Source organism: Megalops cyprinoides, chromosome 1 (assembly GCF_013368585.1).
Source record: "Megalops cyprinoides isolate fMegCyp1 chromosome 1, fMegCyp1.pri, whole genome shotgun sequence".
Taxonomy (NCBI): Eukaryota; Metazoa; Chordata; class Actinopteri; order Elopiformes; family Megalopidae; genus Megalops; species Megalops cyprinoides.
In genome coordinates, this window is record NC_050583.1 from 39,539,064 (window position 1) to 39,553,230 (window position 14,167).

The following is a 14,167-nucleotide window of genomic DNA, read 5'->3' on the forward strand; positions in this document are numbered from 1 at the left end:
CTGTTGTTGGAATATAATGTTTCTTTCTTGCGGCACATGTGTTGGCATTGGCCATATATTTAACGCTCGGTGCCTCGTGAGCAAAGCTTGAAGGAGCATATGACAGGAACAATGGGTGGTGTGCATAGGTCTCCTGCCCTCTCTGTCCTCCCTCATTTGGATCTGTGATAGGAGCAACAACTCCACTGTTTTCTGAGGCCTCAGAACATGGGCTGTTCACACCACTTGCTATTCCTCTTTATTCCCCTCACCCTTTGGACCCAAAGGAAAAACCCTCAGCCAAAGAAAAGGAACATATTATTATTATTATTATTATTATTATTGCTTTAAGAATATGACACAGGATTTAAGTATCAAGATGTTGGATTCACAGAATCCCCAACACTTGAGTCAGAGGATCTTCCCCATACCGTTAGGAGACGACATAAAACCATCCCGGATTCTTAATTTGTACATATGTTCATAAAAAAAAACCTGCTGGTATGAACTGAATTGGGGTCATTACGTATGGAAACCTATTAAGTGTTCTCAGAAATACAGAATTTATTACTCTTGTGGATAGATTTGAAAAAAAAAAGTTGCCGTATTCCTTCAACATCAACATAAAGTTTTCCTTGCACGTCGAATATTAAACAGGTTTTAGGAAACAGCAGATAAGAGTTCCCTCTGTTCAGCATGCAGCCGTTTATCAGTGTCATTGAACGACAGAGGCAGGCGGCGTGCTATGCTGTATCGGCTCTGTCGGCCCCAGCGGCAAGAGCCCTGGCAAGGTGTGCTGCTGCTTGATGGAGAGCCGTCCGCTACGTGCTTTGTCTCCAGGCGCGTAAACAACCCTGACAATACCCACATATGCCAGAACAAAGAGGACGCATCGGAAATCATTGCAAGTCAGCCCCCCGATGCACAGCAGAAAGACTAACCAAGGCTCTAAAAACCCAATTGATCAATTCGCTTTTTCCTTTTTTCACCCCCTTCTGCTGTTTTATTTTCAAGAACCTGTGGGTCATTGCTGTTACTTCTGCTCATTTAAGAAATACTCATGAATAAAGAAAGAGCTCATGATCTTGGTGTAAGCAACATACGAGGATTTTCAAAGCTAAATGGCTAGTTTGTTTCACCTCATTCTAATGTTTTAAGGCATTTGTAAGCATAAGCAGCTCAAAAAGCATTTGTCGGTTCACTGGGTAGATCTTGCACACCAACATCTGGCAAATGTGTTCTGGGCTTGAACTGTATTTGGTTTTAAGATATAACCAAACAGAAGTACACATATTTTATATAGGGATATACTGTATATTGACAGTATTAACAGTTTTGTCAGTTTCCTACAGAAACAAGAATATGTTAACTTTCATATTGCTTAATATGGCACAATATAACAGGCTAGAATGAGGAGCACATAATACTGGGGATGATAGTAGCTTGACAATATGACCTTTTTTAAGACTCTCTTGAGCAGTTAATATCATTCTGTTTGAAATGCTACTAAAATTAATTATGCACACACCATTTGGTATTATGACTCATTCTTTTCTAGCAAGATCTGAAAAAGAACCTGACTTTTTGATTCCGATACCCACAGTTCCATCGTGTGAGTTTTCGGGTTTCAGAATCAGGATTTTCTAGTTTGTTGCAGAATAGCCCATGTTCCTGACTGGCCTGAGGCACACGCTGACAGACATGCTGAGTCCACGCCAGGCTATGGCTATTGGACGGATGTCACAATATTTCCCCCTGGGCCCCTGAAATTTACACTACCCTCACAAAAATATTGAAGAGGCAGATTGTCTAAGGCTGGATACATCCAGATTTGTTTTCACAGAAACATGGCGATGAGAGATAAACTAATCCTTTTCTATAACACCCCACAATGCATTGCATGGACAGGAATTCCATGTGCATGTGCCTGGGTGGGTTACCTGACGGGTCCAGAGCATGTCTGTTGGAGTGGGAGCCTCACATAGCCCCTGTGGATTTGGGACCCTGTCCCCGCCCCCCTCTAGATACAGAGGTGGGGGCACAGCTAGCATTGCTGCCAACCGACCAACCACCAGTCTAGCAGCTCTGCTGAGGAGTGGGCGGAGACTTGGACTGTGGTACCTGGGAGACAGAGACCCCTGCCCTACCAGGTTAAAAACATCTAAAAAGCATCAAGTAAAGGGATTTTGTTGGTGGCAGCCACGTCACACACAGATATAGGCTTACCTCACTATCATAGTCTAATAAATAACACAAACAAATAAACTTTGACCTAATGCCGTTCCGCGACTTCTGTTCTGTCCTTTCGCAAAAGTGCGGTCGGTCCGTCCAGCTGTTCTCAGAAAAGAAACAGTGGAAGGAACAGTTGTATGGCTCCTGTGCTGTTGTCTTTCCCCCAGATCTTTTTCTAATGTTTGAAGCCCATGGGATCGATTGGTGCATTTGCTCACTGGCTGCATAGTTCCATGTGGATCCTTGTGTGGGTCACAGTTATGGGGACTAGTAGGGGGAGAAAATGATGGGGGTGTGCGTGGCCCTCAGGGGACCCGGGGCGGGCCTGAAGAGTGCGGGTGTCAGTAGGGGGGTCTGGATGAGTGTGGCAGTGCCTGCCGGGTGGCGCAGGGCCAAGGGGTTGGTGGCCATGGTGCAGAGGGTGGCCGGGTTCAGTGGGCTAGGCAGGAAGCTGGCTGTCAGGCTCTTGGTCAGTTGCTTCTGTAGGGCAAGTTTGGTCTGGAAGAGAAAAGGACCACGTACATAAGTATTTACACAGTGGACAGGCTTATCCAGTGCTGGTTAAACTGCACAATATTTACTCTTATTTATTAAGTCAATCCAGGTTCCTGTTTATAAGCAGCTGGGTTTGACCTGGAGCCATTCAGACAAATAATATTGCACAAATTGTTTTTCATCATTGATGTAATGAGCAAATACCTCACACCAGGGTATATTTCTGAGCTTCCTTTTTTATGCCTTTCACCACCACTGTAGTCCAAAGTACATACCCTGGTACAAGCCAGGGAAAGACTCCTACGCAAGGGTTCACCAACCATGTCCCATCCTGGATTTGAACCCATGATCCACCCTTGTGATGATGCCAAAGTGGCAATATCCACCCAAATGAAAAAGCACACATGAGCACAAAAACGACTTCTCCAGACCACCAACAGGGACAGACTAAGAGACCTGGAGTTCACCAATGTGATGAACTGGTGACCAGTCACAAGTCTGAACAGGAAATATCCTCCAGACCCCTGTTCCTCTGCCAGGCATACTGGGTGGTCATATCTACCATCCCAGAGTTTTCATTCTGCAGAGTCTAGGCATGCTCAGTGCTCTGTCTCACTGTGCGGATGGGTGACGTAAGGCCTCACTATAAAAACTAAGACCTAAGATTGTACAGAGAGGAGTTGAGCTTGTAGCTTCTCACTCTGGCTTTAAATATCCCAGACAAGAATGCGCTGTGCTCTGGAGCGCTATGTTTCCCCAGCAGCTGGATAAATATGAATCCTGTGGGGCCATTTGTGAGTGCGTGTGTGGGCATTTGTGTGTGTGTGTGTGTGTGTTTTGTCCAGCTCCACTTATGTGCAGTTATTTTTAAGCTGGCTAACAGTTGACCTGATATAACTGCTTATTCCAGACAGAAAAATGCAGGTTAGTGGGCTTCCTTTCCCTGATAATGAAACGTCACAGACCTAGTTTGCATTGACCTTTTATGTAGATAGATGGACACACAAATAGGTTGATTAAACTACTGCTGTTTTTCAATTTTGATCTGCTGGCAGTAAGCACATCTACATTGCACTAACTGCAGTGCTCTCCAAAGCCATTCTCTTGCCTTAGCCCTGCCCAAACCCTTCTCGGGTCCAGCACTAACAGACCTGAGTCTGGCTCTGCCCCAAGCCCTCACCTGAGGGGTAAGAGCAGTGAGGTGGCTGTGGCTGAACGCTTTCTTCATGGCGGACACAGCCCCGCCAGCATACCCACCCCATCTCACGCTCTGCAGGGCAAGAGAGATGAAGAAGGGAGGGGAGAGTGTGAGCATGCGTGTGTAAGTGTGTGTGTGTGTATATGTGTGAGCATGTGTTTGTGTAGTAGGAACTCACCGCTAAGACTGAGTTCTGTTGGTTCTTGTTGTAAGGGCTGAATTTGGGCTTCGGGGGCTTTCCAGCCAGCCGGTCCTTGTGTCTCCTGCTGTTCATGTGCTGAAGGAAAGGAAATAAAAGGTTACCAAATGAGGCTGTTTTGTCTCACTCTGCCTCTACCCTCTGTCTGTTTCTTGTCTTTCACCACACTTTCACCTCAGCCTCTCTGTCCCCCCCCCCCCCAAACTATCAACAGTTCGGCACCCAATGATATAACTTGTTAGTATGCAACCTATGTACAATGCTAAAACTACACCCCCCCCCCCCCCCCCCGGAGGGCCTTTGGGATCAGAGCTGCCTAACTCTGCTCTTACATCCAAGACTGACAACTCAATGCAGTTGGCAATTGATTCAGTGATATGATGTGGCACTTTTTAATATCTGCCTCATTGCAAAGCTGTCCTGAAATTGTGAAATTAATCATATCCTCCTAATTAACCTGAGGCTGAATCTGACTGCAAAGCTTCTTTGACATCTGCACAACAAAGTCTTCTCATTCTTTTTTTTTTGTTAATTCCACCCAACTTTTATGTGATCTGTTGCCCTGTCCCTCGTAATGGTCTCCTCTTAGTTCATTTTAATTACTCTGAGGATATACTCTGGTGTGATGAAACTTGCCAGTGTGAAAACAAGGCTCTCCTGTACCCAAGATAAAAAGCAACCTTTGTCGCACATCATCACAGCAATGGCCTCTACAAGGATGGCCACAGGCTTGTGCCTATTTAAAAGTGTTTGTGTGAACATGCTTGTGCGTGTGAGAGAAATGGTGTTTGTAAGAATATGGCACCTCCTAACAGAAGAATAGAATCCCTGGAAGCTAGTATTTTCGTTATTTAGCAATTTTTCATTAAATGACACCGGGGCAGGGACATGTAGCTGAATTCAGAATGAATTCAGAATGATTCAGGGTGATACAGGGAATGCAAGACTGTAATAAAATATCTAAGGGTTTCTTTAAAATATAAAAATGTGCCTTGGATCAGTGCTACCACATTATCTTGATTAAATGCAGTGAGAGGATGGCTTTTTGACTCCATCATCTTTGATTGCGTGTTCTTATGTCTATTACATAGCCCTGGGGCCCTATGTTTTCTTCTTTCACATGAATAAATTTGATGACAATGATGAAGTCAAGTTTAAGTTTATATTCTTATTATCACCCAAATAACTGCCAGTGTGAAACAGCATTCTGGTAGTGTTTGTGATTCAATCTCATAGTGGGAAAATATTCAAAGTACATTAAATAATTTCATCACTTCATTGCAAATTGGGCACGGCACTGTTTAAAAATAACATCGCGGGAAGACTGAAATGGTCCCCCGTCTCTCTCCCTTTTTTGAGGCAAAGTTGTGTTTGTTGGGCCAGAGCCACCATAACCAAAGTCTCTGGAAACATTTGCAGCTATCTCTTGCCCTTTGCAAATGCCACATCATTGGTTCTTAAACTGCACTTTCCTCCCATAACCCCCTGCCCTCTCCTTCACTTTTTGTTATAAACAGTGTCAGGGATCTGAGGGACCTGTTACAGGACACCTGGTGGAAGCTGAGTGCGGGATATAAAGGTTAAGCTCAGCTGGTGAGATCACTTCCTGTAGGTCAAAAATGGTTGTTGGATTCCCCCCACAGGGCAGAAAGGTGTAACCGGTGATCTCGCTGTTTTTATGAGTAGAGTTAATGTTACATGTCTGTCTGCAACAGACAGGGTTTAACATAGCAGTGCCTGCAATCAAAGTGCATAAACAGCTTTGAATAGTTTAAGGAGTGATGAGACAGAGGGAACCTTTAATGTTAGAGCTCCCATACAGATGTTAAAAGCTACCAAAAGATGCTTTACCTAAATACAACTCTACAAGTATCCTCTGCACAATATACATTATGAGTGAAACCTGACTGCCATAGCTGGATTTTAAGACCCTAATGAGTACTGTACTCTTCTGCCAAGGGGGCTTCCGCCCAAGGAAGTTAAAACTGCACAGTTTTCCTCAGCCAGACAGAGGAAAACAGCACAGAGCACCCCACTGACACCGACCTGCTTGAGCTGCGTCTCGGAGTTGACGTAGATCTCGCACACTTCGCAGTAGAAGGCCTTGCTGGCAACACCCACACTCCCCTTGCTGCCCAGCCGCTTGGTCTTGCAGGCTGCACGAGACGATACCACCTTGCTCCGGCGCCGCGGCTGCACGCTCTGGCCCTCCAGCATGAGCTTGTGTTTGGACCCTGGGGTATGGAACCAGGAAAACTCAGGCACTTCATGCTCAAATACAGGTTTCAGCCAATGCGTTATCTGACCTTTCAGGGTATACTATAGCAGTTGGCTATGCTCACGTTAAATGTTAAAGAGGGCTCAGCGCACCTTGGCTCTGAAGCCACACTGCACACAGTTTAGGCTTCACCACACAGCAGCAGACTGGTGGGGTTTTACTGTGTATCACAATTGCAGCACATACTGTCAAATAGGGAGGACAGGACAATCCACTTACCACTGTTGTGGGCTTCCAGCTGAGACGTGGAGTTGACAGTGACTTTGCAAACTGGACAGTGGAGGTGCTGCTTGTTCTTTTTGGGATCCTTGTCCCCCTCTGTGAGAGATTCACCCTCACCCCTGGAGGGCTCCTGACCACTGGGTTCAAAGCCTGGGCCAGGGTGCTCAGCAGCGCTGGTGTCCGACGTGCTCTCTGAAACCTGGGAGGCCGGGGACACCTGGGGTGACGCAAGGGCTGCCAGTTCCAGGGACGAGGTCTCTGACACAGGGGTCAATATGACTGAGCTCCCTGGGGCCTCCTCCACCTTCACTTTTATGGTCTCTGGCTCCGAGTGTAGACCTAGACACACAGGATTTAGTCACTTAATACAAAAACGTCTATAACAGCACTATAATAGAGGAACTTAGCCACAGGTTTAATATAATATAATAATATAATATCACACATACCCACTCAACACGAACACAGAACAGACATAACACTGTGATGTGAGAAAACAGTGTGTCACTCAGCAAAGGTCAGTTCCAAAGAATTACATACTATTGGTGTGATGTCTTGATGGCTGCACTGATGCACCTAATCATGTATATTTTAAACAAATTTACATGCACTCAATTATAATGTGAACTCTCTGCACTACAAAATAAACAGTATCTAGATATGCATTCTTATATAATATTTGTACATTTTAAATACATGTTGCATACTGGTCTGGCCAGTTTTCAAATACATTTTTAAAACAGCTTCAGTGCTTGGCTGTGCAGTGTGGGACAACACAAAAAAAATGCAAAACCATCTATGCAGTCCCCCATTGACTTCTCCACCTCCCAGGTTTAGTCATTAAATCCACATCTATTGACTGCAAAACACATAGTTGCACACCACAAATCCATTCTGTTTGAACTGCAGTCTAAAAATGACCCTGAGTAACTCCCCTAGCCAGCATTCTTCCTGTCCTCTCCTTTCTTTCACAGAACAAGAATGGTAGGTTAACTCCCTTGTCCCTACAACCAAACCAGTCAATTGATTTTGGAAATTAATTCTTTGCAAAGATAAGTGTCTGGTTGTGTAAAGAATGACCTGAAATTAAATCAAGAAGAGGGGCCTCTCTCCTGTATGGAGAGAATGACCCTGGAGTTATCTCCATGGGGAACTGCACCTAATCTAGTGTTCATGTAAACAGACAGGTCAGGCCACCAGAGAGGAATGAGACTGGGAGGAACAGCATCTGTGTGTGTATGTGAGTGTTTCTTTTTCTCTGATTTATGAAAAATCATGAGCTAAAAATCTATAAATATATAAACATCCAAATGCGTGAGCTGCCACAAAAGGAATGAACGGTGGTCTGGAACTTACATGGAATGAGCTTTTTATGTGGAATGCTCAAAACTGTTGGATAAGCCATAAAGTGTTTGCTGACAAGATTGTGCAGAGGTTGGGTCTTTACAGATCAGAACATTCTCCCCTATTATTTCCCCTGAAATTTAAAGCATTTGATAAAATATAAAAGTATTATGAGTGCATCTTGCTGTTCTTCCATTAAACAACCTTGAATTTATATGTTTAAAACAAACAGATGGAAAAGGCCATTTCTGACTTTCAGGTACCTTATACAAAACCAACAGTTCTGCTGGGGGCATAAAATAAACAAAAACAGCAGTTCATTGTAAAAATGTGAAATGAGATAGAGGAGAGCTCATTGATTTTCTCTAAACAGCATCTAGGTTTTTTCTGAGTAAGGTCTTGAAAGGACTTCAAAATCCAAAAGCAGTCACTGATGCTGTGCAATGATTGTAATGGGAATGGATGGTATTTTTTCTGTAGTATAGCCTGCGACACAGCTCCAATGCAATATATCATTATCTATTAAGTTATTTGCCTCCAGTCAAATTACTGCCTTTACAGGCACAAACAAATGTGACCTGGTTAAACCCAGGCCTGAGGTACCTGAACATCTATGTGGGTTGAAAGCAGGGGAGCTTTGGCCCTCTAGATAGCTGGAGTTTGAATGGCAAGACAAATTGCACTGTAATGCAGAAGACATGGAAGAGTGTCAAATTATCCACTAATTATTTTGATGTTCTAGAGTGGTAGCTGCTTTGGGACAAACTTCTTCTGTTACATACACAGGTGATAGGAGAGTTATTCACACACACACACACACACACACACACACACACACACACACACACACACACGCACATACACACATATATGCACACGCACACACACATGCATGCACATACACACACACATACACATAGGGCACAGGGAACCCTAAAAACTGAGCTCAGAAACTCAATGCTATGCTGGCTGTAATCACAGCATACACTCACCCACTACAGTAAAGTCTGATCTGGATTCAGGGAACTGCCAACAATACAGCGTGGAGCGCAGAAATGAATACGTTGGTTTACCAATTGTGTTTTTTTTTCTGTGAAGCGCCTCCTCTTTAAGCTGTGATCACAAAAACAGGATATGGAGAAAGGGAAAAGACTGATAGTTGTCATAATGATAAATGGCACTGTGCCTCCTAAACCCTTTCCTGAAGCTTTGGTGAGCCTCCAGCCCTTCTTCCTTGGCATGGAAACAGAGCACTCAGTCTCACAGTAGAAACAGGGAATACCCTCTTGCTCCACCAAAGATCTTGGAGTCTGGGGTTATTTTAGCATTTTAACATTATTTGGTTTGACTAACAACCTTCACTGCCAGAAAGTCATGGCATTCAAGAAGGATTAACCTCATGTGTTTTATTATTTACTGTAAAATATTGATAGAGTACACTTCTGATTGCAATATGATTTTGCTGAAAAACAGATAGTAATTAATGGATAATTGTCCAATGGGCATCTGGACTAAAGCCCAATCAATGTGAGAACAGGCAAGGTGGAGGAGACCTTAAGTTTGTCTCAGACTATCCAGGGTACACATAAAATTGTACCCAGCTCTTGTGTAAGGAGTTACTAATACCTGATTGATTCTGGGGTTGCTTTCAGAGGGAGCTTGGAAAATCGGTTTCCATAACAACCGTCTCCAAATACCCACATGTCACTTATTGCAGAGATGTGTTATTCCTGCAGAGAGCTGAATTGTTCAGTTTGGATGTGGACCTCCTGAGAGCTGGGTTCAATAAGAGGTCCTGATTGCTCACTCTTAAACAGAAGTATAAGATCAGAGCAGATTTTATTGCGCAAACAATTTCAAAAGACATATGAAATCATGTTAACCATTAGGTTTTCCACATCACCAGCTTCCATATTGGAAGGCACACACAGAAATGAGCACAGAATTGAACCTGCAGAGAGTGGGCGAGGACAATGACAGCCGCGGCTAAAATTGTGCTGTAGTGGTTGGATACTAAAATGTGAACATTTTACAGTATTTGCTGTACTTAACTTCAGCAGCAAGGTGGAACATCTTTGGCATATCATTTTACAAATGGTACCAAGTCAGTAAATGATAAACATCAATGGCTATGTATGACACATTTGTGATTCAGCATGGTATTCACACACTAGTATACCAATGAATAGTTACAGCTCCTCTGGATGGATTCCTGTCCTACATCTCTCCCTGCTAGAATCCTTGGAGAAGTCAAATGGCTTATAGACTATTTATAGCATTGGTCTGTGATTGGTTTGGGATCCGTGATAAATCTGAGCCCTTGTCTGTGTATTATTAATACAAGGCGACAAATACAGCTAATTTCATACAGATTTAATTCGGGGTGTTATCACACTATGAAGCTACATTGCTACACTGGACTGCTCCGATGCATTTCAATTTCACATTAGACGAATTACACTAGTGTGATTGTTAAGGATCATTCGTTGTTGAAAAATTGCTGCAGAACTGTCAAATTCTTTGCAACATAAAACCAGTCACAGCTTATCTTCTTTCAACCTCTCTCTTGATTCATCTTGCCATTCCCCTCTCTCCCCACAATCCGTTTCAAATATGTTTGACTAAAGCCATATGAAATTAGATTTGATGAGAGTCATTTTGTGCTTGATCTTTTGTTGAGGTTTCAGATGGGGTTTCAAAAGGCTGGCAGGTTCAATTTGGTCACCTCATTTCTGTACCTTCTCTTCTCTGCATTAAGCCATATATATATATATATATATATATATATATATATACACATATATACACACACACACACACACACACACACATATATATATATATATATATATATATATATATATATATATATATATATATATATGTATATAATGCGGATGTTGTTCAAGCAACATATCAAATTGTTCCAACAATTGTGTTCCAACCACCAGCAAGTCTAAACCATCAATTATACTTGGAAAAAACTCCCTTTGCTACACATATAAACACGTATATTCACCAACTTGGGCTGCTCATCAATCAGGAGAAAATGACATAATGGTGTGATTTCATGCATGAGGAGGAAACTGGGATATTCAGGCATTGCACTGTTCCAGTGGAGAATGGGAAACAGGAGGCCACACCCATCAGAGGAGGAAAGGGGATGCCTATCGCAATATAGCAGTCACATCCTTGCTCAATGGTAAAAACTCATTCCCCCATCATCCATGTCTCCTTTCCACATGACCAGTGACAGACCCCATCTTTCTCTTTACCCCTCTTTTTTTTCTTTTCAATTAATTTGTTGTGGATTGAATCTGTCCGCCTCCGGAGATCGAGATCGATCCCGCCTGTCGCTCACCCGTCATCCAAGCAGGGAGAAAGGGGACAGCAGCAGAGTGAGGGATCGCTCCTGTCACTTCGGCGGGAACCAGCTCCCCTCGGCTATACTGCTCACAGCCAGCCAAGGGTGCAAAGGGGAATCCCAATAAAAATAACTCCTGATTCCCACTCTGCCATCAACTAAGCACTTCCTGCTAACAAACATTTCCATCAGTGCAAATTGTGTGATCTCAAATCCAAATCCGAATGAAACTATCCCTAATATGCAACCAGAACTGTTCCACGTGTTCTTAACTTCAATGCTGACATGTATGGGATAATCCAGCTTTGGCCCTCACTTGCATCATTAGGAACACTGGGTTTTCATTTTTAATTGCAGCCTTGTTCCTTTTTGACATCAAGGTCTGTTGGAGCGCCCCATGGGGACCACTTCCTGTCAGCTCAGAGGAAGGAAAGAGAGACGAGTGAAATTAATAACCCACCAATCAGCCGATCAATACGATATGCTGGTCTGTTTATTAACACAGCCATGCTCTGCACTGCTGGCCTCCCTTCCTCTGCTCTGCCTCGGTCCACACGGTCATCAATCACCTGCCAGAGCAAACGCTGACCTAAAGCCAGCAGCCAGAGGCCTGAGGCAGTGATGATTGGATATTTGGGATCCTGTTCATTTTAGACTGGTGAGACTACACGATAGAATCTCTTACCATTTGTCTTGAAAAACACACCCTCAGGTGCATAGCCGTAAAGGAGAGAGAGATGGATAAGAAGAAGAAGGCCAAGATGCAGAGGGAAAGGCAGCACTGTGATATTGCAGGAGAACTCTGAGAGGAAGAATAGGCGCAGAAGGGAACACATGAAGGCTGTGAGAAGGAGGAGGACATGGAGGAGGAGAGAGAGAGAGAGAGGGGTAGGAAAGAGGAAAAGGCTGAGAAGAAACCCAGGAAATGAATAATGATGATGAAGAGGGTGAAGGGGGAACAGGGGAAGAGTAAGCAGAATATGAAGATGAAAGCTTGCAAACCAAACCGCATGTGGGGCTGTGTGCTGTGATTATAGCTTGTGGACACCCATGTCTGTGGTAGATTACTCACTTGTTCCCTCCGTCAGATTGCTGTCCATCAGAGCAGGCAAGGCCTCGGACACCCCCACCTTCTCTCGCTCTCTTTCCCTGTCCCTGTCCCGTTCCCTATCCCTTGCCGCAATGGCTGCTAATCCCTGGCTCCTCTGCTTGTTCTTCTGGGCCTCCATGGCTTTCAGTTTGCGGGCATGTTTATGGCCCTTGTAGTGCGCCTCTGCCTGGTTCTGTTGGGGAAAGTGAAACAAAAATACCAGCATGAAGTAGAGTTACACACTCTCCCTCATGCAAATAAACACACAAATACACACACAGACAGTCACGCACCGTGCTTTCTAAATGTCAGCATTGCACTGTCAATAGTAACTGGGCAATACCCGGGGTTCTCCACTCTGCAACATTCAACTGTACAATCTGAGGATGCCAAAGGAATTCAGATGATCTAAAATACTCACTTCCTCTCTGAAAGATGTTAAGCACAAATACCATGATCAATAATTTCAAAATACAGACAGAAAAAGGCTAAATATTTGGCCTATCCCTGACAACTGGATGATGGACAGGATGCTGTGCATTCATCTATACTTGTGAGAAATATATTCATTCTTCAGTTTGTATTCAAATCTCTTGTCAATGAGTGCTATCAGCTTTCATAAGATGTATATATTGCTGAATCATAGATTATCAAGGTCTTTGTGGAAGTTTGCCTCAGAACATAGATATTGTTTCTTCTTGGCCACACTGGCCAAGGTGAAAGAACTGGATTGTGCATTTGAGTGCTACTGGTGGAAGAATCAAGCAAACATCAGAGGAGGCTGGTGAGCCCTGAATCAGGTGCCGAGATGCTGTGGCGGGACTCCAGGCTGCCCCTGGTCGTGCTGCTGCCGGACCCAGGCGCAAGGGGAGGACACAATCTCACACACGAGTGAACAGGGGGTCAAAACACAGGCAAGCACCAAAACGTGATCTCCACCTCTCCCTTATGGAAGCTTTCAAGCCTTAACAGTGACCCCCCAACCCCCACAAAGACTCCAGGCAACACTGACATTCAATCTATTCCACAAGAAAAGCAAAAGACATGACAAGGTATGATTTTTTGATGGGAGAATAAAGGAAACCAAAAAAGAAATAAATCACACAGTGGTGTAAGCGCAATAGATGCAGTAAGCCTCATGTGGTCATGCCAATTTGCCAGTGTGTGAAACACAGAAGCAAAGGGCAAAATAAATAAGGGGATATGGCTTTGTTCTTGCTGATAAGCTGTTCCAGAATGTAAGCTGGACCAAGTAAATCTACTGTCTAAAAATGGAATGCGCAATGCTGTACACTGAATTGATTACAAAAACACTGGGAGGAAGAAACAAACATTGTCTATGTGAAATTTACATGAGAAAGTGAGGCCTCATTCCTGACACACACACACGAACAATAGAGACTGCTTGTGCTGACAGAAACTGATAAGGACAAAAACCCATAAAGGGAAAACCTGAAGCATAATTATATATGCGTGATGTGTGACAACAGTTTGTGCTGTCTTCAAAACTATCGTGTAGAAACACAAGATGATAGTACAGTTTTAAGCATCTCAGGGAATCAGTATGGTCATGATATTCTCTCTTTCTTACAGACACATACACACAACCACATGCACACATGTGCTCAAATACAAACACACACACACACACACACACACAAAGCACATCCACACAAATCCACTGGCCTCCTTTTTCAAAATAGCCCTTCCATTTTAATACCTCAAGGCATATAATTTTCACAGCCCTGCTCAATCCGAGAGCAAAA

General features: G+C 43.7%; 1 protein-coding gene across 3 annotated transcripts in view; it reads right to left on the reverse strand.

The window, feature by feature from the left end:
* Positions 1–1,638: 1,638 nt before the first annotated feature.
* znf385c (zinc finger protein 385C) overlaps positions 1,639–14,167 on the reverse strand; it is a 141,266-nt gene continuing 128,737 nt past the window's right edge. For 2 of the 3 annotated variants that reach the window (XM_036550873.1, XM_036550889.1), the window contains 6 exons: positions 12,384–12,594; positions 6,601–6,942; positions 6,150–6,337; positions 4,083–4,181; positions 3,887–3,976; positions 1,639–2,709 (listed from right to left, as the gene is read on the reverse strand). In XM_036550873.1, coding sequence (XP_036406766.1) covers positions 2,479–2,709; positions 3,887–3,976; positions 4,083–4,181; positions 6,150–6,337; positions 6,601–6,942; positions 12,384–12,594 — 1,161 coding nt within the window. In that variant the 3' untranslated portion in view covers positions 1,639–2,478. The remainder of the gene's footprint in view (positions 2,710–3,886; positions 3,977–4,082; positions 4,182–6,149; positions 6,338–6,600; positions 6,943–12,383; positions 12,595–14,167) is intronic. The other variant, XM_036550881.1, reaches the window with a different exon arrangement.